We start from the raw sequence: 19,496 nt of genomic DNA on the forward strand, positions 1-19,496 counted from the left end.
CAGCGAAGCAGTTTATCCTAGAGGTGGATGCTTCAGATTCTGGTGTTGGAGCAGTCCTATCCCAGAGACTTGACTCAGATCAAAAGATACACCCTTGTGCTTTCTTCTCCCGTAGACTTTCTTCTGCAGAGCAAAATTACGATGTGGGTGACCGAGAGCTTCTGGCCATTAAACTGGCGTTGGAGGAATGGAGGCATTGGCTGGAGGGAGCTGAGCATCCGGTTCTTGTATGGACTGACCACAAGAACCTGGCTTACATCCAGTCAACCAAGCAAGCTAATCCCCCCCAATCCAGGTGGTCAATTTTCTTTTCTCGGTTCAATCTCATCATCTCCTACAGACCCGGATCCAAGAACGTAAAACCCGATTCGCTCTCTCGTCTCTACTCCGTCGATCATCCCGAGACACCTGAACCTGTTCTTCCGGCTTCCTGCACAGTGGGAGTGGTCAACTGGGAAATAACTGATCTCATCAACTCAGCCCTGGCCACTGAACCCGATCCAGGTAACGGCCCCACTAACCGAACCTATGTTCCATCTTCCGTCAGGTCCCGTCTCATCCAGTGGATGCATGCCGCCAAATTCTCTGCTCATCCAGGAGTCAGTAGAACTGTAGCTCTCATCTCCAGACGCTTCTGGTGGCCCACTCTCCACAGGGACGTTAAGGAGTATGTGTTGGCTTGCCCCACATGTGCCCGTAACAAAGCCTCACACCAACCTCCTTCTGGCCTGCTTCAACCGCTTCCTGTTCCCTCGCGTCCTTGGTCCCATATCGCCATTGATTTCGTCACCGGTCTCCCAATCTCTCAAGGTATGTCCACCATATTCACCATTGTTGACCGTTTCTCGAAGTCCTGCCATCTTATTCCCCTCAGAAAACTTCCCACGGCCTTCCAGACAGCCCAGCTTCTCATCAAGCATGTTTTCCGGTTACACGGCATTCCCCAAGAGATCCTCTCGGACAGAGGTCCTCAGTTCATCTCCCAGGTCTGGAAGGCTTTCTGTTCTGCTCTCGGCTGCAAACCCTCTCTCACCTCTGGTTACCACCCCCAATCGAATGGACAGACTGAGAGAATGAATCAGCAGTTGGAATCCACCCTTCGCTGCCTCACTTCTAACAACCCCGTGGACTGGAGCCAATTTCTCCCGTGGATAGAATACGCACATAACTCCCTCAGATCTGCATCCACTGGACAATCTCCATTTCAGGTTAGTCTCGGCTATCAACCACCTCTTTTTCCCGCAGACGAGAGAGAGATTTCGGTTCAGTCCGTAAACCAACACATCCGCCGTTGCCAAAGAATCTGGAGGGAAACCATCGCCACCCTCAACCAGTCATCAGAGTCCATAAAACGCTTCGCCGACGCCAGGAGACGTCCCGCCCCCGAGTACATTGAAGGCCAGGAGGTATGGCTGTCCACTCGAGACATTCCCCTCAAGGGGATGTCTCAAACTCTCTCCTAGATTCATCGGACCCTACAAGATCACTCGAGTCATCAACCCCTCAGCCGTCCGTCTCCAACTACCTCAGTCCCTCCGAATCCACCCTACCTTCCACGTGTCTCAAATCAAGCCTGTCTCCTCGAGCCCTCTGTGCCCACCGTCCGACTCCCTACCACCCGCCCTGGAGGTCAATGGTCATCCGGCCTTCACTGTCCGTCGCATTGTGGACTCCCGTCGACGAGGTCACGGATGGCAGTACCTCGTCGACTGGGAGGGCTACGGACCGGAGTATCGCCAGTGGGTTCCAGGCTCGTACATCCTCGATCCTGCCCTTATCGAGGAGTACGAGCGTTCCTGCCCATCAACCTCTTCCGGACCGCCAAGGGGCGGTCGTTGAGGGGGGGGGTACTGTTGGGAGCTGGAGAAATTCCACCTTTCTCCAGCAGAGTCCGCCGTGGATCTTCTGAGGGAGCCTCCTGCACAGCTGCAGCTCGTCAAGATCATCAGAGGATCCACTACTTAAGCTGTCTTCAGACCTTGCCTCAACGCCGCAGTGTTGTTCCAGTTGGTCAGCGCTTAAGCCTAGATCCTCAGAGTAACTCGATGACTTTTGAATCCAGCTTGGATTCTAACCCTTGTTTCTGTTTTCCAGGAAACCTGTGCCTCCTCTGTGAAAGCTCAGGAAGAGCTAACCTGCCGAGCCGACCCTCAGAGCCAAACCCGAAGAATCACAGAGAACCTCCAAGCAGCTCTGGACTAGAGCTGGGAAACCCTAAGCCAAGGTCTGTTTATATAAGACGTGAGACGCTGAAGCAGCAAACGGACTCTACTGATGAACTATTCTCCAGAACCAACAGAGACTCTCCCAAAGCTAACCTCAAGAACCCTCAAGGTACAATCAGTAAACTTCAGGAAATCAAACCTCTGTTGGCAACGCTAACTGAACTGTCTCTCACGCAGACTCCGGTGAACCAGTATCCAGGCCCCGAACCTGAACCAGTATATTCTGTGTGCTTGTGCATCAATAAACTGTTAAACTTTCATCCCTGTGTCCGTCAGTGGTGTTCTGCATTCTTGGGTCGCTTTTAGTGAACCCATCATGACAGCTAGCTTTTAGGACCTGCCTTACTTGTTGGACGTATTTGGCCATAGTCGCTTTCCCTGTCACCCCTTTGAGATTGCCATTTACTTGTGGGATTCTGAGGTACTTGTAACTGTCTTCAATGTCTGCTATTGCTCCTTCTTGGATTGAGGCCCCTCTGTGTGGACTACCTTCCCTCTCTTAGTCACTGTCCGACCACATTTCGCCTGTCCAAATGACATCCCTTTGTTTGTGCTGTAGATATGGGTGGTATGGGTCAGTAAGTCAATGTCTCGCTCAGTCTTACCATACAGCTTGATTTCCTCCATGTAGAGACTGATGGCGGCCTTGTCCCTGAGCCGCTATCCGTAGCCAGTCTTGTTATTATTTGGCTGAGGGGGTTCAGACCTATGCAAAACAGCAGTGGGGACAGCGCATCTCCTTGTTATATGCCACATTTGATGGAGACTTGTGCAAGTGTCTTGCCATTGGCCTCAAGGGTGGTTTTCCACAACCTCATTGAGTTTGCAATGAAGGCTCTTAGAATCCTGTTGATGTTGTATAGTGCTGAGCATTCAATGATCCAAGTATTTATTTTTGAGTTGTAGGCTTTTTTGTAATCAATCCAGGCAGTTCTCAGGTTAGTGTTTTGGGTTCTGCAGTCTCAAGTGACTGGTCTGTCTACCAGGGGCTGATGTTTGGCACCTCTGGTATTTTTTACCAATTCCCTTCTGAGCTGTGCTCATGTATTAATCCGTGTACCCGCTTATCTTAGCCACTATGATCCTGGACATGAGCTTCCACATTGTGGAGAGGGAGGTTATTGGCCTTCCAGCCCTTGGCCTTTCAACCCTTGCAGTTTGAATGTAGCATTATTATTTAAATAAGCCAAGAGACTCTCTCAATTTCACCCGCCATTGTTAAAGCAAAGAAAGGATAGGGTAGCTCTGCCGAACACACATCAGACCGACTTTTTGATCGCGCAACAAGAGCAGCAAAGAAGCTGCAGCTGCGCATCAGAACTTAACTTGTACAAGCATAAAAAATGAAGCAGCATGTGTTATGTTTCTGGCCTGTCAACTAGTGTTTGTGATTTCATTCCCCTCTCCCTTCGGCTCTGACTGTTCTTTTGGTCCTCCTGTGCTGCTGCTCAGCCTAATTACCACTGATTCCTCTCACCTGTTTGCCAGCCTTCTTAAGCAGGCCTCTGACTAGTTGACAGTGCCAGGTTGCCTGAAAGCCTTGGTTAGTAAGCATCCAGCATTTTTCTCTGTCTGTTTTTCTGATCCTGACCTGTTTCTGCCTCCTGGTTTTTGAGCCTGCCTAGCCCCTGTTGGATCTGTTTTTTTGTGCTGCCTGGATCCCTGACCTGTTTCTGTGCCCTGACTGTGCGCAGTCACACTTTATTGGTGAACCTATGGGTTCACGAATAAAGGGTGACTACAAATCAGATCCAGTGGGATTTCATTCTTTCATAAATATGATTTTATGACAAATTATCCTCATGCTTCACCGTTACTGTTTTTTTCAAAACAAGAGGTGCTAATGGATAGCAGGAACGGAAGCAGAGAAAAGTATTTAAAACATCCTGATTTCTAAAAGGTGTGAATGAGGATTTATAAAAATACATATTAAATCTAAAAAGTCATAACAATTATATAAATGATATATAACTGTATTAGTATACATGTATATTTAACTAAAAATACACATTATATAATATATAAATATATATTTCTTTGTATGTGTATATATTATAATAAAAACAATGTGTACTTTGAAAAAAAGTTTTGGGAGAAGTGCAAACTTATAAGTTCAAAAACCCTTTAGTCAGACATAACATGAATTTACCATTCAATGTTATTTGAACAACTTCTAGACAAAAACGAACTAAATAAAAATTAATATTAAAATGAATAAAAATACCCAACAATATTTTTACTCTCTTTTGTAAATTCTTAGTACAAAAATGTTTCCACTATTAGTCATTATCACAGTAAAATCATTAATAATAGAAAATAATAATACTAATATACTAAATAAATATATATTTATATAATATATTAATGTCTTTAATGTGTTATCATATTAATATTTAATCTAAAAAATTATAACTGCATGTAGGCATCATGTCTCTTCAATTTTGACTTATATTTAAATTGTTTTGAATAAATGTGTGTAATCTAAATGAAAGGACCTTTTAAAATTTGATTCGGCCTTTAAATGGGTTTTGTCATGTGAGAGAATATTGTGAAATTGCCTTTAACTTGTCTCAAATGTGATTAAAATGAGATCTGAGGTGCCTCCTATTCATTTTGACAGTAGCTGTCTGAGATATGTTCTCACCCATAATGGCCGCCCTATGGGCACGTCGACCTCCCTGATGGTAGCATCCAATGAGGCATCTATTTATTAATATGTATGTATCTGTCACTACCCGATACATACTAGTAGCGTGATCCATTATATTTTTTCTTATTCACATATTCATACAGCAAAATGCTGATCAGTCAGCAACTTGATTTTGTTGTCCTGCCAAGAAAACATCAGCAAATGGGTGGAGGAAAGCTGGAATCAAACCCACAACTTTCTGATTGGAAAACAAATACTCTGTCTACAGATTCCACAGTCACCCCTGCTGGTTCCTGGGGTTTTATAAAATCAGGATGGAAGGAAAGTGGTTCTGCTGTAGATCAAAGTTAAAACTGAACAAATAGGGTTGTCTTAGACTAGTTTTTGTTTAAAGTTTGGAATTATGTTTTTATGGATTTATAAGAAGGATGAAATGAAGACAGATTTAAGTAACTTACAAAATGTCAGACGCAGAGAAATGTTGAGAGTAACTTGAAGTATGCAGAGAAGTCCGAAACTCAGAAGGATCCACCTGAAATGGTTTCTCCCTGTCAGCAAAAATGTAACAGAGAAATAAAACAGTGAACAGCCTCAGCGATAGAAAATATAAATACATGTAACCATGTTTTAATTTCTATGTTAAAATAAGAAATTATTAGAGTCTGAAATGGAGAATGACTTTGAATTTTAGGTTGTTTTCACAACTCCAGCTTTTGGTCAGTGTTACCCAAACTAGCAGATGAAGTTTTACTGTGAGAACACTCTGTCTTCCTCATTTGTAGACCTGACAGGGCTGGTATATTAGAGTGACCACAAAATACATTAGCTGTCACAACATTCATGTTGAAATTATCCGCCTAGTGATGGTTATCTTACATTCACCAGAAAAAGGTTTGTAACCTTCATGCTAACCACACACACATATATATAAATATATACAGTGTTGGGAAAGTTGTCTTTCTACGTGAACTAGTTCAAAGTTCAGTTCACACATTTTAAAATGAACTAGTTCAGTTCATAGTTCATAATTCAAAATTTTGAACTAAGTTAAAAATTCCAAAAAATGAACTAGTTCATAGTTCTTTTTTTTTTTTTCATATATTGCTCAATTACACCATAGCCTACTGTAGAACCACAGACAGCAATTATTTTATCAGTTGTAACACTGAAACTGTGCGTCAGATTTCATCTTCATATCCAGTTTTGAATCCTTATCCAACCAGGGTTTACATTAGCATTGAGGGGAGAGCATTTCCCCATTGTTGCTTTAATGCTTTGTTGCTGTCCATTGACTTCACACTAGTAGCAGCTGCAGCTTTCAACCCTACAGTATATTCTCAAAAAAATCAGTAAAAATGTGCTGCTTGAATGGTCTTTTTTATGAGGAATTATTAAAAGAAAAACAGGAAAGTAGTCTTTAAGGTGCAAATGTTTTTTAATTTTAATAATTTTTTCAATTTAAAATTCCATTTCAGTACATACTAAAAAGGAATACTGGAATCCTGGAAAATTATACCAGGCAGGTTTAACAAACAAGTTACATGAATAGTAAAACCCTCCAGAACATTTTACTAACACAAACTGAGAGACCAGGCTGAGGTAGGAATTTAAGGTTACTGAAGTGCAGATTTTTTTACTGAAAGCCGGCGGACAAAATTTGCAGAGAAATGTAAAAATTGTTGCCATCATCCTCACCGACCACCTGGTCATAAAACTGTTTTAAGTGATCATACTGCTGTTTTGTCGCCTCCATGGTCGCCTCCATGCTGCTGTGGCTTCCACGCTGCATTTTGTTTTGATGACGCACGCGGCTGTAGGCTACAACACTGGTAGCTGGTGTTGCCAGATTGGGTGTTTTTCCCGCTACATATTAAGGCTTGTTTACGGTGTGATTTAGCCGGGGTTTCGCCTGGAGGGCTCTATAGAAATTTGGCAACCTATTGAACGAAGTTGAACTGAAAGAGCGTGCCGTTCACAGACACCAGAATGAAGGAGTTCACAATAACATTCATCAGGCAGTAATACAGTTCGTTCAGTTCACGTTCGCCCAAAATATGAACGAGTTCATGAACTTTCGTTCAATGAACGCGTTCAGGCACAACACTGTATATATATATACATACATGGATACTGGAATGCTTGGAAATGTACAAGAACAAAAGGACACTAATAGCCTTTATCAAGAACTCAATGAAGCTGTGGAAAACAAGTCTGGAAGCCAATGCAAAACCAATTGCACAAGTCACCATCAAGTGCGGCATATACCACGGCAATGCACTATCCCCACTGCTGTTCTGCATAGGCCAGAACCCCCTCAGCCAGATCATGACAAAGACTGGCTATGGATAACAATTCCGAAGCAGAACAATCATCAGTCACCTCCTCTACATGGATGACATCAAACTGTATGCCAGGAGTGAGCAAGACATCGACTCACTGATCCACACTACCAGGATCTACAGCAACGACATCGGAATGACATTCGGACTGGACAAGTGCGGTCGCATGGTCTCAAAGAGAGGGAAGATGATCTGAACCGAGGGGGTTGAACTACCAGAAGGCCACATTACAGATGTTTAGGACAGCTACAAATACCTTGGGGTGCCACAGGCTAACGACAACCATGAGGAGATAGCAAGAAAGACTGCCACAGCCAAATACCTACAAAGAGTAATGCAGGTCCTGAAAAGTCAGCTGAATGGGAAAAACAAGATCCAAGCCATCAACACATATGCCCGGCCAGTCATCAGATACCCCGCTGGTATAATAAACTGACCAAAAGAGGAGATAGAGGCTACTGACATCAAGACGAGAAAGCTCCTCACAATGCATGGAGGGTTCCACCCCAAATCCAGCGCCCAGGGACTGTATACCAAGTGTAGCGAGGGAGGCCGAGGGCTAGTGAGTGTCAAGACCACTGTCCAGGAAGAAACAACTAAGATCCAGGAGTACATTTAGGAAGATGGCCCCCAAAGACAAATGGCTTGGTGAATTACTCAGCCAGGAGAAAACCGAAAGTGAGGACAAGAATGATGAAGGAGAACCATCATGGAGGGACCAGCCGCTGTACAGCGTGTACCACAGACAAATAGAGGAAGTGGCTGATATCAAAAAATCCTACCAGTGGCTGGAAAAGGCTGGACTGAAGGACAGCACAGAGGCACTAATCATGGCAGCACAAGAACAGGCACTCAGTACAAGATCAATAGAGGCCGGGGTCTACCACACCAGGCAGGACCCCCGATGCAGGCTGTGCAAGATGCCTCTGAAACAATACAGCACATAACAGCAGGGTGTAAAATGCAGGCAGGAAGTGCATACATGGAACACCACAACCAAGTAGCTGTCATAGTGTACAGGAACATCTGCCATGAGTATGGGCTGGAAGTCCCAAGGTCAAAATGGAAGACACCTCCTAAGGTAGTTGAGAATGACCGAGCCAAGATCCTATGGGACTTCAAGATCCAGACTGACAAACAGGTGATGGCTAACCAACCAGACATTGTGTTGATCGACAAACAGCAGAAGAAGGCAGAAGTGATAGATGTGGCAGTGGTGCCAGTGGTAATTGGAGCACTGGGGGCTGTGACCCCCAAACTGGGAGAGTGGCTACAGCAGATTCCAGGTAAAATATCAGAGGTCTCTGTCCAGATGAGTGCAGTCCTAGGAACAGCTAAGATACTGCGCAGAACCCTGAAACTCCCAGGCCTCTGGTAGAGGACCTGACCTTGAGGATGACACATACCACCTCACGAGGGGTGAGAAAATAGTTTTTTGTTTTTTTATGTATGTCTGTAGCTGAGTTCGAATTCAGTGGCTGCATCCTCTGAAGGCCAGATTCAACATACTATGGCACCAAGGGCTGTTTGTATTGGAAGACTCCTTGTTATGTGGCTGACAAATGCAGTCTTGTTTTTGCCCATTCTGATGGACAGATCCTATCCTCCGTACACCCTGGACATGTCGCTAGTCTATTGCAGGGCAACACGGAGACGACCAACAGGAACAACAACCATTCAAGCAAGGAATGGTTTGTAAAGAGAATTTAGAGAAGCCAATTAACCTAACAGTCATGTTTTTAGACCCAGAGAGAGCCCACACACGCATGGAGAGAACTGGCAAACTCCATGCAGAAAGACCCGGGGCCAGGAATCGAACCCAGAAACTTCTCGCTGCAAGGCAGCAATGCTAACCACTGGTGCACTGTGAATATTAATGTTCTTTATTTGAGATGGAAAGCATAAAATGCCTAAAACTAAAATGCTCAAATTAAGAGATTAAGATAATTGTTAATTTTTTTCATAATCATTTATTGCCCTGCGATGGACTAGCGACCTGTCCAGGGTTTACCCCGCCTCTCGCCCATAGACAGCTGGAGATAGGCACCAGCACCCCTCGCGACCCCACTTGGGATAAGTGTGTAAGAAAATGGATGGATGGGTGCATGGTTGTTCAACTGGTAAACTTTGGGATTTTGCTCTCACCTGGATTCTTCATTAAAGTATCATTCGTGGCTGAGGATATGGGTGCTTCATATTCCACTGAGATCCGATGGTCACCTTCAAATCTTACCATGTTTTATTTTAGAGCTGTAGGGTGAGAGATACAGCTATAAGTGATAATGTTTAGGAACAGAAAAACAGAAAGCTCAGCCCCTGAATTTTTTAGGAGGAATTTTCCTTTCCACACAGTCAAAGTCTTCATGTTTTGGGATTATTTTTAGGCTTTATTCAGTATTTTCTTGTATTCAGACAGTTTTAGATCTTATTTTTTTAGACAGTTTTCAAATGAATTGTTATGTCTTTGCTCATTGAGCTGCATCGTTTATGACCTCATCACTTAAGAAATACACCAAAATAAGGAATAATTTTAAAGACTGCCACTAAGTACCCTGAGACACAAAGTGACAGTTTCCTGATCTGATTGAAAATGAAAAGCCAAAGAATGTACACAGTTTGACAATGAAACAAAAAACAGCAAGCATCTAAAATTATGTTAAATAGAAAATGTAGCAATAAAGAGACTGAAAACATACAGTATGACACTGTATGTTCTATCTTTAATAGAAGTTTCTTTTTCCTTTATTCTACCATTGAAAAATACTGCGACCAAAGCAGTTTCCGTAATAAAAATGAAAATAATTGCATAAAGTTCTTCTCTTACCAGGTGTTGAAAAAAAGAGTTATTTCGCTAGTCTTAACCAGACTCAGGGTCAGAGAGATTAAACCAGCTCAGAGGAGATAACAGTAGACTTGTAGCATTGAGGAAGATCAGAGGGTGTTAACATTCAGCGCCCATATGCTCTGTTGCCTAACAGCCAATACAGTTGACACACAAAGCAGGCAAAGATAGAATGCAGTACTTCTCACTACTGTTAGGGTGCTTATAACATTTTTCAGGAGCTTCAGCAGCTGTACCGTCATCGTGAATAAACACATAATAGAATCTGTGTTTAAATATCAGCCAAACCCATTAGCACAGGGACAGATAAAACCTTTCAATAAACCTATCATTTTCCACCACATATCGGACTCAATAACAATAAAAAAAAAAAGCTATTTTTTTATTAATTTCAGGCGGAGCTATTCCCATACTTCTATTATATTAAACAGCACTTACATTATTCACCCCTGTTCATCGCCATTTACCTTTTTCCTCTGATTACGAAGCAAACGGCTTGCTTGGACTCGCAATGAATCCTGGGATATCAAAGGATACATAAGTTACACTGGACCTGTCCTTCAAAATAGGCAAACAGAAGGCTGCATTTGTCAGCCGCATTGTCACTACCCTATCCGTACCATCAACTGATTTGCGCAAGTTCAATTCAATTTTCAATTCAATTCAGTTTATTTATATAGCGCCAAATTCACAACACATGTCATCTCAAGGCACTTTACAGTTCAACCAGATCATACAGTCAAACTGATACAAAGTTTTCTATCTAAGGAAAACCAGTTGATTGCATTGACTCATTGACTCAAATACAATCCCTCACACTAAGCATGCTTGTAGCGACAGTGGAGAGGAAAAACTCCCTTTTAATAGGAAGAAACCTCCAGCAGAACCAGGCTCAGTGTGAGCGTCCATCTGCCGAGGCCGACTGGGGTTCAAGGAGACAGAAGCAGAGATACAAAAAGCAGCTGTAAAAGGCGGCCCGTCCAGGAAACACACAGCCAGGCAGACGAGCTCCGAGCCAGCTCCCATGCCAGAGGACGAAGAGAGCACATCCACTCAGTCACGGTCAGAGAAACAGGACCACACTGGAAAACAGGCCGATCTCCAACATCTATAAACAAGGGTGTTGATGGAAGCAGCACAGCTGATGTTTCTTTCCAGGATGAAGTCACAGCCAAACAGGAACAGACGAGGCAAAGCTACTCTGAGGAAAAGCAGAGAGAGCAGAAGGTTAGAGATTGAACTAACAGATTCTGCAGAATAGGAGAACAGAGAGAGAATGAAGCAGAATGATGAAATGGGGGTCCCTATGTCCTCCAGAAGTCTAAGCCTATAGCAGCATAACTATAGAGATAGCTCAGGATAACCTGAGCCACCCTAACTATAAGCTTTATCAAAAAGGAAAGTTTTAAGCCTAGCCTTAAAAGTAGACAGGGTTTCTGCCTCACGGACTAAAACTGGTAGTTGGTTCCACAGGAGAGGAGCCTGAGAACTAAAAGATCTGCCTCCCTTTCTACTTTTAGAAATTCTAGGAACCACTAGTAAACCTGCAGATTGAGAGCCAAGTGCTCTGTTAGGAACATAAGGAACAATCAGATCTCTGATATAAGATGGAGCTTGGCCATTTAAGGCTTTATATGTGAGAAGGAGGATTTTAAATTCTATTCTTGATTTAACAGGAAGCCAATGAAGAGAAGCCAGGATAGGAGAGATATGATCTCTCTTTTTAATTTTCATCAGAACTCTGGCTGCAGCATTTTGGATCAGCTGAAGGCTTTTAACTACAGTTTGTGGACTTCCTGATAGTAAAGAATTACAATAGTCCAGCCTTGAAGTAACAAATGCATGGACTAGTTTCTCAGCATCACCCCTGGACAGGAGATTTCTAATTTTTGTAATGTTCCTCAGATGAAAGAAGGAAATTCTAGAAACCTCTTTGATATGGGATTTAAATGACAGGTCCTGATCAAAAATAACACCAAGATTTTTTACTTTATTATCTGAAATCAGTTTAATCCCATCCAAATGAAGTGACTGACTAATCAGCTTCTTTTTCAGAGACTCTGGTCCAAAGACAATAACTTCTGTTTTGTCTGCATTCAGAAGCAGAAAGTTAAGAGTCATCCAGGTTTTTATGTCTTCAAGACATGCCTGAAATCTATGTAATGGGTTAGCTTCATCTGGATTTATAGACAATCTTCCTTTTTAAGAAAGGAAGATTGGATATAGGTCTATAATTAACCAAGTCATCTGGGCAGAGGTTTAATTACAGCAACCTTAAAAGCTTTAGGTACATATCCCTGTGACAGAGATAGATTAATCACATCTAAAATGGAGGAGGAGATCAAAGGGAATACCTCCTTAAATAACCTGGTTGGAACTGGATCTAACATACAAGTTGAAGGCTTAGATGAAGACAATAATTTTGCTCATTCAGAAAGTTCAACTGGATCAAAGCAGTCTAAACTCGGTTCAGATTCCATGACTACCTCAGGTACAATCGCGGATAGAGGAGTGCTTATGATCTTATTTTTAATAAGATCAATCTTATTTATAAAGAATCCCATAAAATCATTGCTGCTAAGAGCAGGTGGAATGGACGGTTCAACAGAGCTATGGCTCTGGGTGAGTTTGGCAACTGTTTTAAAAAGAAATCTAGGATTATTCTTATTCTCCTCTATTAATGAGGAGAAGTATGCTGCTCTTGCTTTACAAAGAGTCCTCTTATACAGCAGTAAACCATTTTTCCAGACTAGGAAGGACTCCCGCAGGCCTGTGGAGCGATATTTTCTCTCCAGTTTCCTAGCATTTTGCTTCAAAGTACGCAGCTCTGCATTAAACCAAGGAGCAAGCAAGTGCGACCAGATATGCATCCAGGCCGCCCTCAATTTCACTTTGTAAAAGATACCTATATTACATTTTTCCCTTCCCAAAAATAGTACGCGTAGTAAACTATAATGCGTTAAAGTTTAATAATGTAGTTCCTGAGAAAATAAATGCATTAAAATCCTGTCTGTTTTATCACTCGTCTGTGCCCAATATGTACAGACAATGGGATCTTATACTACTTCTGGGAGCTGTTTCTGGCTTTGGATTTAAACATAAATCTTGTCTTTTTGAGTTTTATGTTTTCCTTTTGTGTTAACATTATGGTAAATCTAAAGAAAGAAACAGCTAAAATGCAGATAAACATGGTTTAATCATATTTTGCCAGACTGAGCATGTCCAAAGGTGGCATCAGACAAGCAGTTTATGGGAAAAAATGTAAAAAGTATAAAATTGTCTCAGAAAAGTCATAATAAAACATTTTCTAACTATATTTATGGGCATTATTTAGTGATCGGATGGCCTCTTCCCTCCAATGGAAAAGGAAAACAGATAATGGACTTGTATCTGTGCTCGTCCTATTAGATCTAAGTGCTGCATTTGATACAGTTGATCATAATATTCTTTTAGAAATACTTGAATATTTTGTTGGAATTAAAGTAACAGCACTGTTACTGGTTTAAATCCTATATATCTGATCGGTTTCACTTTTTTCACGTTAATGTTAAATCTTCCTCAAAGGTTACCTGTGGAGTACCACATGGATCAGTGCTAGGACCAATTCTCTTTACTCTATATATGCTCCAAATCGGTAGAGTTATTAGACAACATGGGATTAATTTCCACTGTTATGCTGATGATACCCAGCTATATCTGTCTATAAATCCAGATGAAGCTAACCCATTACATAGATTAAAGGCATGTCTTGAAGACATAAAAACCTGGATGACTCTTAACTCTCTGCTTCTGAATGCAGACAAAACAGAAGTTAGAGACTTTGGACCAGAGTCTGAAAAAGAAGCTGATTAGTCAGTCACTTCATTTGGATGGGATTAAACTGATTTCAGATAATAAAGAAAAAAATCTTGGTGTTATTTTTGATCAGGACCTGTCATTTAAATCGCACATCAAAGAGGTTTCTAGAATTTTCTTCTTTCATCTTCGGAATATTGAAAAAATTAGAAATATCCTGTCATGTAGTGATGCTGAGAAACTAGTCCATGCATTTGTTACTTCAAGGCTGGACTATCGTAATTCTTTACTATCAGGAAGTCCACAAGCTGTAGTTAAAAGCCTTCAGCTGATCCAAAATGGTGCAGCCAAAGTTCTGCTGAAAATTAAAAAGAGAGATCATATCTCTCCTATCCTGGCTTCTCTTCATTGGCTTCTAGTTAAATCCAGAATAGAATTTAAAATCCTCCTTCTCACACATAAAGCCTTAAATGGCCAAGCTCCATCTTACATCAGAGCACTTCACTCTCAATCTGCAGGTTTACTAGTCCTTCCTAGAATTTCTAAAAGTAGAAAATGGGAGGCAGATCTTTTAGTTATCAGGCTCCTCTCCTGTGGAACCACCAACCAGTTTTACTTCCTGAGACAGACACCCTGTCTATTTTTAAGGCTAGGCTTAAAACTTTCCTTTTTGATAAAGCTTGTAGTTAGAGTGGCTCAGGTTATCTATCTCTAGCTCAGGTTATAGCTATCTCTATAGCTATGCTGCTATAGGCTTAGACTGCTGGAGGACATAGGGACCCCAATTTCATCATTTTGCTTCATTCTATCTCTATTCTTCCACTCTGCAGAATCCCTTAGTTCAATCTCTAATGTTATGCTCTTTCTGCCTTTTCTCATAATAGCTTCGACTAATCTGTCCTGTTTGGCTGTGACTCCATCCTGGAGATGGCTATCAGCTGTGGTGCTGCCATCAACACCTTTGTTTATAGATGTTGGAGATCGGCCTGTTTCTCTGACTGTTACTGGCTGGATGGGCCCTCTTCATCCTCTGACATGGGAGCTGGCTTGAAGCTTGTCTGTCTGGCTGTGTGTTTCCGGGATGCCTGTGAAGCTGGTTGACATATGGGACAAATTTCTAAATTAGATGTTGCTGCTTGTGAAGGAGGATAATTACTGATACAGCTTAAGGGTAAGCCATGCATGGATGGATGGTTGGAGCTGAAGTTGTGTCCATACTAGGGATGCATGATATATTGATGTTGGCATCAGTATCGGCTGTTATTCGTCATTTTTTATACATTAATGTTTTTGAGCCCTTTATAAAACAATGCACTAAAGGCAGGCATCTGTCTGTAACTATAAATACCACAAATGTATTATGGTTCTCTTGTGTTCTGAACAGTAGGAAAGCATTTAATAAATATATGTTTGAGTTCATTTTTGGAAAATATAAACCCTATTGAAAGCGTTCAGGTTTAAAAACTGCAGGTCCATCTGCCACCACCCTTAGAGGCCTGTTCAGATTGGAAGAGTCCTCGAGCCAATCCCAAGCTGGCCCGTAAGCACTAACCCTGAGCTCAAACCCTCCATTTGTTCATTCCTGTGGAGGATCCGCCACATTAAGTACCCTCCCAAACCCTGTAGTGCGTAGGGCGAGTGGACTGTCCAGCCTTTAAATAGTGCTTTTTGCAGCCGGTTTAACAGCGGTTGATGGCAGAGGAAACGCATACATTTAAATGCATGGAGTCAGCCTGCTGATGGGTTTCAGCTGGTGGGCGTGTCCACCAGAAGATAAAATTAGTTCCAATCAGCACCATTTAGGGATTTTAGAACTAGAGGAGAATCACTCTTCACCTGATGGTTCACTGCAGTTGGTAACGTCATGTCTTCTGTACAAATGCCAGTGTTTCATACATCACTCTATCTGTCTATATCCTGGTGTTTCCTTCCTCCCCGACTAGCCCCTCCTTCCTCCCCGACTAGCAACTCTGCTTGGGATTAATTTTACAACTCACAGTAGCCCGGGATGTCTCCCTTTAGCTACAGCGGCTAGCTACTGTAGAAGACCTAAAACCCTGAATTTTACCTTAACTTAAAGGTTCTGTTCTGTTTCTGTTAAAAGAACATTTCTTGCAATACCAAAGAGGCTTATAAGCATATTCAAGATTTCGTAAAGTAACCAGATTTGGATCAATGATGATGCTTTGTGGTGACTGGAGGCAGCCAATGGCAGAAAACCTGTTCAGATATAAACCAACAGATAAAGACAAGATTCAGCTGATGTCTACAGTATGGAAACTGTGGCTTGTTTGAGTGAGTCACCAAGTTTCAAAAGGATGTTGTCCCCATCGGTTTACTATGAAAAAAACGAGTGTTTTTTAGTTTTTAGCAGTTGAATAAATGAAAAATAGTACTTGTAGAAGAAGTGGTTATAATGAAGAAATGTTATAATTTAGTTCAACAGTAATGCTGGATTTCAGGAAATGATGTAAACCATGCCAACTCCTGTGGCTCTCAGAGTTTCTTTTATATCTAATGTAGTGTGTCAATCTGAGGATGCCTCTCTTAAGATGGAACCTAAGTTTTAATAAGCATTTGGGTCACAAGGTATGGAAAGAAATATCTTGACTTGGAGTAAAATCCTGCATTGAAATATTCTGGTTATAAGACAGTTATTTTAAACACTGTTATTGAGATTTTTATTCATTAATCTCCAGGAACTATTCATTCCTTAACTTTAACAACCTTTTGTTTGTTGAAGGTAAATCATTAGGCTTAGACTTCCAGAATAAACTTTTTCTTTATGCTATCATTTTAAATAATGTATATTTAAAAATTTCTTTTTTCAATTTGAATGGGATTTGCTTTCAGAAAAAATAATCTACTGGATATTTGTATTCAACTTCTCACTTGCTATTAAAAGTGCCATGCGTCAGACATTTTATGAGTTTATGTCTCATATTCTCAGGATTTCAGTATTGACCATAGCTAATTAGGAACTTCATCCCAGCTGAAGCATTCCAAGCTCTAAAAAGGTTTGTATATGACATTAGTATCCTTTTAACAGATTGAAAGCTGTTTTTGGGGAAGCACATAGCATGCTGTATGCTGCAGCTTGTTAGAGTGAAGAATTGATAATATGTTTTTGGTCAAGTTGGAGCTCACATGCTGAGCTTTGCACTATATTTTTTGTAACAGTGTGTTGATGTAGAACCTAAGTACAAACAGGAGGGTAGAATGGGGGAGTGTTGGCCTAGTGGTAAGAGCTGAGAGAGCTGCAAGTAACCGGTTCAATCCCCACAGCCTGCAGGCTTGGTCCCTGAGCAAGACCCTTACCCCCCACTGTCATGGTTTTGGTTGTGTTGTGCTTTACTTTGCTCCTTGTTTTCTAGTATTGGTTTATTTCCTATTTTGTTGTAGTTTCTAGATTTATGTTAGTTCTCAGGTTTTTCTGTTTTCCTCTGTTGCCCTCTTGTGTGTGTTCCTTTCCCCTTGGCTCCCTCGTTGTCTCCTCACACCTGCTCCTTGTCAGCTCATTAGCCCTGCCATTGTCTCAATCAGCTACATATACTCTTGCTCAACTCCGTCGCTGTTGTCTTCTCACCTCGTCTCTCCCTGGCTCCTTGTGCTTGTTTTCCCCTGATGTCTCCATGGTTCTGGTCTGCGTAACAATTTAAGTTGGATTTTGCCCCCTATTGTTGTGTTTGTGTTACCATTAAAACTACAAGAATTCACCTCAGCCTCTCTGTCTCTGCATTTGGGTCCTCTAAACCACAACTAAGACGTAACACCCACATTGCTCTTAACCCCCACACTGCTCCCCGGGCGCCGTGCAGTTGCAGCCCACTGCTCCCAAGGGGATAGGTTAAATGCAGAGGTGAATTTCTCCTCTGTGAGATTAATACATTTTATTTATATAAAAAAAATTAAAATCATGAATGAGCATAGTGAATGAATTACAACAGAAAACGTACTGGAATAAGTGGATAAAAAGGAATAGATTATTATAATATAAATTATAACAATCAGAGAGCTAGAATGGAACAAAACTGTGGAGAATGCCATTTGATGCAGATTAGTTAATCAGGAAATTACGAAGAGCAGCTGAGAATGAAACAGAAAAGCTGAGAGAGCTGGTCTAAGAAACAACTAAGCAAGACAGTCTAGAAGGCATTCTAACCTTGGCACCCCACAAAGTGCATTAGTGTCCAAAGAACAACGCCTCCTCCTGGTGGCTGTATTCTTTATAGCACATTAGGTCATTGAGAAAAAAGATATACGTTTATAAAAAATTGTTTCCATATATTTCAGTCCGTACATATGTGCACTAACCTCATATTTAATTGCAGTTTATTGTATTAAAGGCTAAAAATGTCACCTTTTACTGACTAATACGTACTTTTTATTACTTTTACTCCAAGTGTAAACACATGCAGGTTATATAAACTGTTCCTTAGAGGTATAGAGGACAATATTTTATTTCCGAGTGGATCGTCTAAATAAAAGATCCTCCTAAATGTCGGTCATCCTGGTGATATGTTTACGTAAGGCCGTCCTACATGCTCGTCGCATTGGCTATCTTTTTCTGTGCATACGCACTTTCAGGCATATATGTGTGGTGATTTCAGAGTCATTGAAGCGCACCATTTTCACAGTGGTTCTTTGAAAACAGCCGAGGGTCGTAAGCAATGTTTTCATCAAGGATGACGATGACGAAATAATTTAGTTGATGCTCCTTTTTTTCATGACAATAACCAAAACTGATGAGCTAAACGTGGATTTAATTTGACTAGTCATAGATTTGAGTTTTAGTCTATGAAAGAAGACAAAATAAAAAAAATGTAGGTATATATATACATTTATATATATACATACATAAATATCCATCCATTATCTGACACGTTTTGTCCCAATTGGGGTCACGAGGGGTGCTGGTGCCTATCTCCAGCTATCTACGGGCGAGAGGCGGGGTACCCGGAGAGAACCCACGCATGCTCAGGGAGAACATGCAAACTCCATGCAAAAAGACCCCGGGCCGGGAACTGAACCCAGAACATACATAAATATATATATATATACTAGGGTGACCATATTTTCATTTGGGAAAACCAGGACGCCTTGGTGCGGGGGTGGGGGGGGTGGGGTGGGGGGGGGGGGGGGGGGGGGGGGGGGGGGTGATATTGAAAGAACAAATATCTCATCATCGGGATTTGCTCTGTGATCAGAGGAAATGTTACTTGGCGCAGAACAGTCGTGAAAATTTGAAGTTCAGTTTAATATAATAATACAACTCTGTGAATAGTTCCGTCTGAAATTAATGGAAATAGTTGTTTTAATGGTTATTGAGTCAGATATGTGGCGGTAATGTTTGGTTTATCTAAAGGTTTTAATCTGTTACTGTGTAAATGAGTTTGGCTGTAATTTAAGGACAGATTCTAATAGATCTGCAGAATGGGAAATATAAATCTGATAGGATTTTTTTTTTTTATTGTTGTTTTGCACAATATGCTTAACTAAGTATTTTTTGTTGTTGAATATTAGAGATTTTGCAGATATATTTTGTAGATACATTGTTTAGATTTACTTATATATTTCTAACCCTTTTATAGAATAGAATAGAAAATCCCTTTATTGTCCCACAATGGGCAAATTTACAGCAGCAG

General features: G+C 41.4%; 1 protein-coding gene across 1 annotated transcript in view; it reads right to left on the bottom strand.

The window, feature by feature from the left end:
- Positions 1–10,117, bottom strand: part of LOC119784451 (C-type lectin domain family 4 member E-like) — a 34,555-nt gene extending 24,438 nt beyond the window's left edge. Inside the window, exons 1-3 of the mRNA XM_038286502.1 lie at positions 10,039–10,117; positions 9,360–9,464; positions 5,334–5,423 (exon numbers count right to left, since the gene is read on the bottom strand). Of these exons, the coding sequence (XP_038142430.1) occupies positions 5,334–5,423; positions 9,360–9,450 (181 nt within the window). The 5' untranslated portion in view covers positions 9,451–9,464; positions 10,039–10,117. The remainder of the gene's footprint in view (positions 1–5,333; positions 5,424–9,359; positions 9,465–10,038) is intronic.
- Positions 10,118–19,496: the final 9,379 nt, after the last annotated feature.

The sequence above is a fragment of the Cyprinodon tularosa genome, unplaced genomic scaffold (genome assembly GCF_016077235.1).
Source record: "Cyprinodon tularosa strain WSP-4 unplaced genomic scaffold, ASM1607723v1 ctg226, whole genome shotgun sequence".
In the NCBI taxonomy this organism is placed as follows: Eukaryota; Metazoa; Chordata; class Actinopteri; order Cyprinodontiformes; family Cyprinodontidae; genus Cyprinodon; species Cyprinodon tularosa.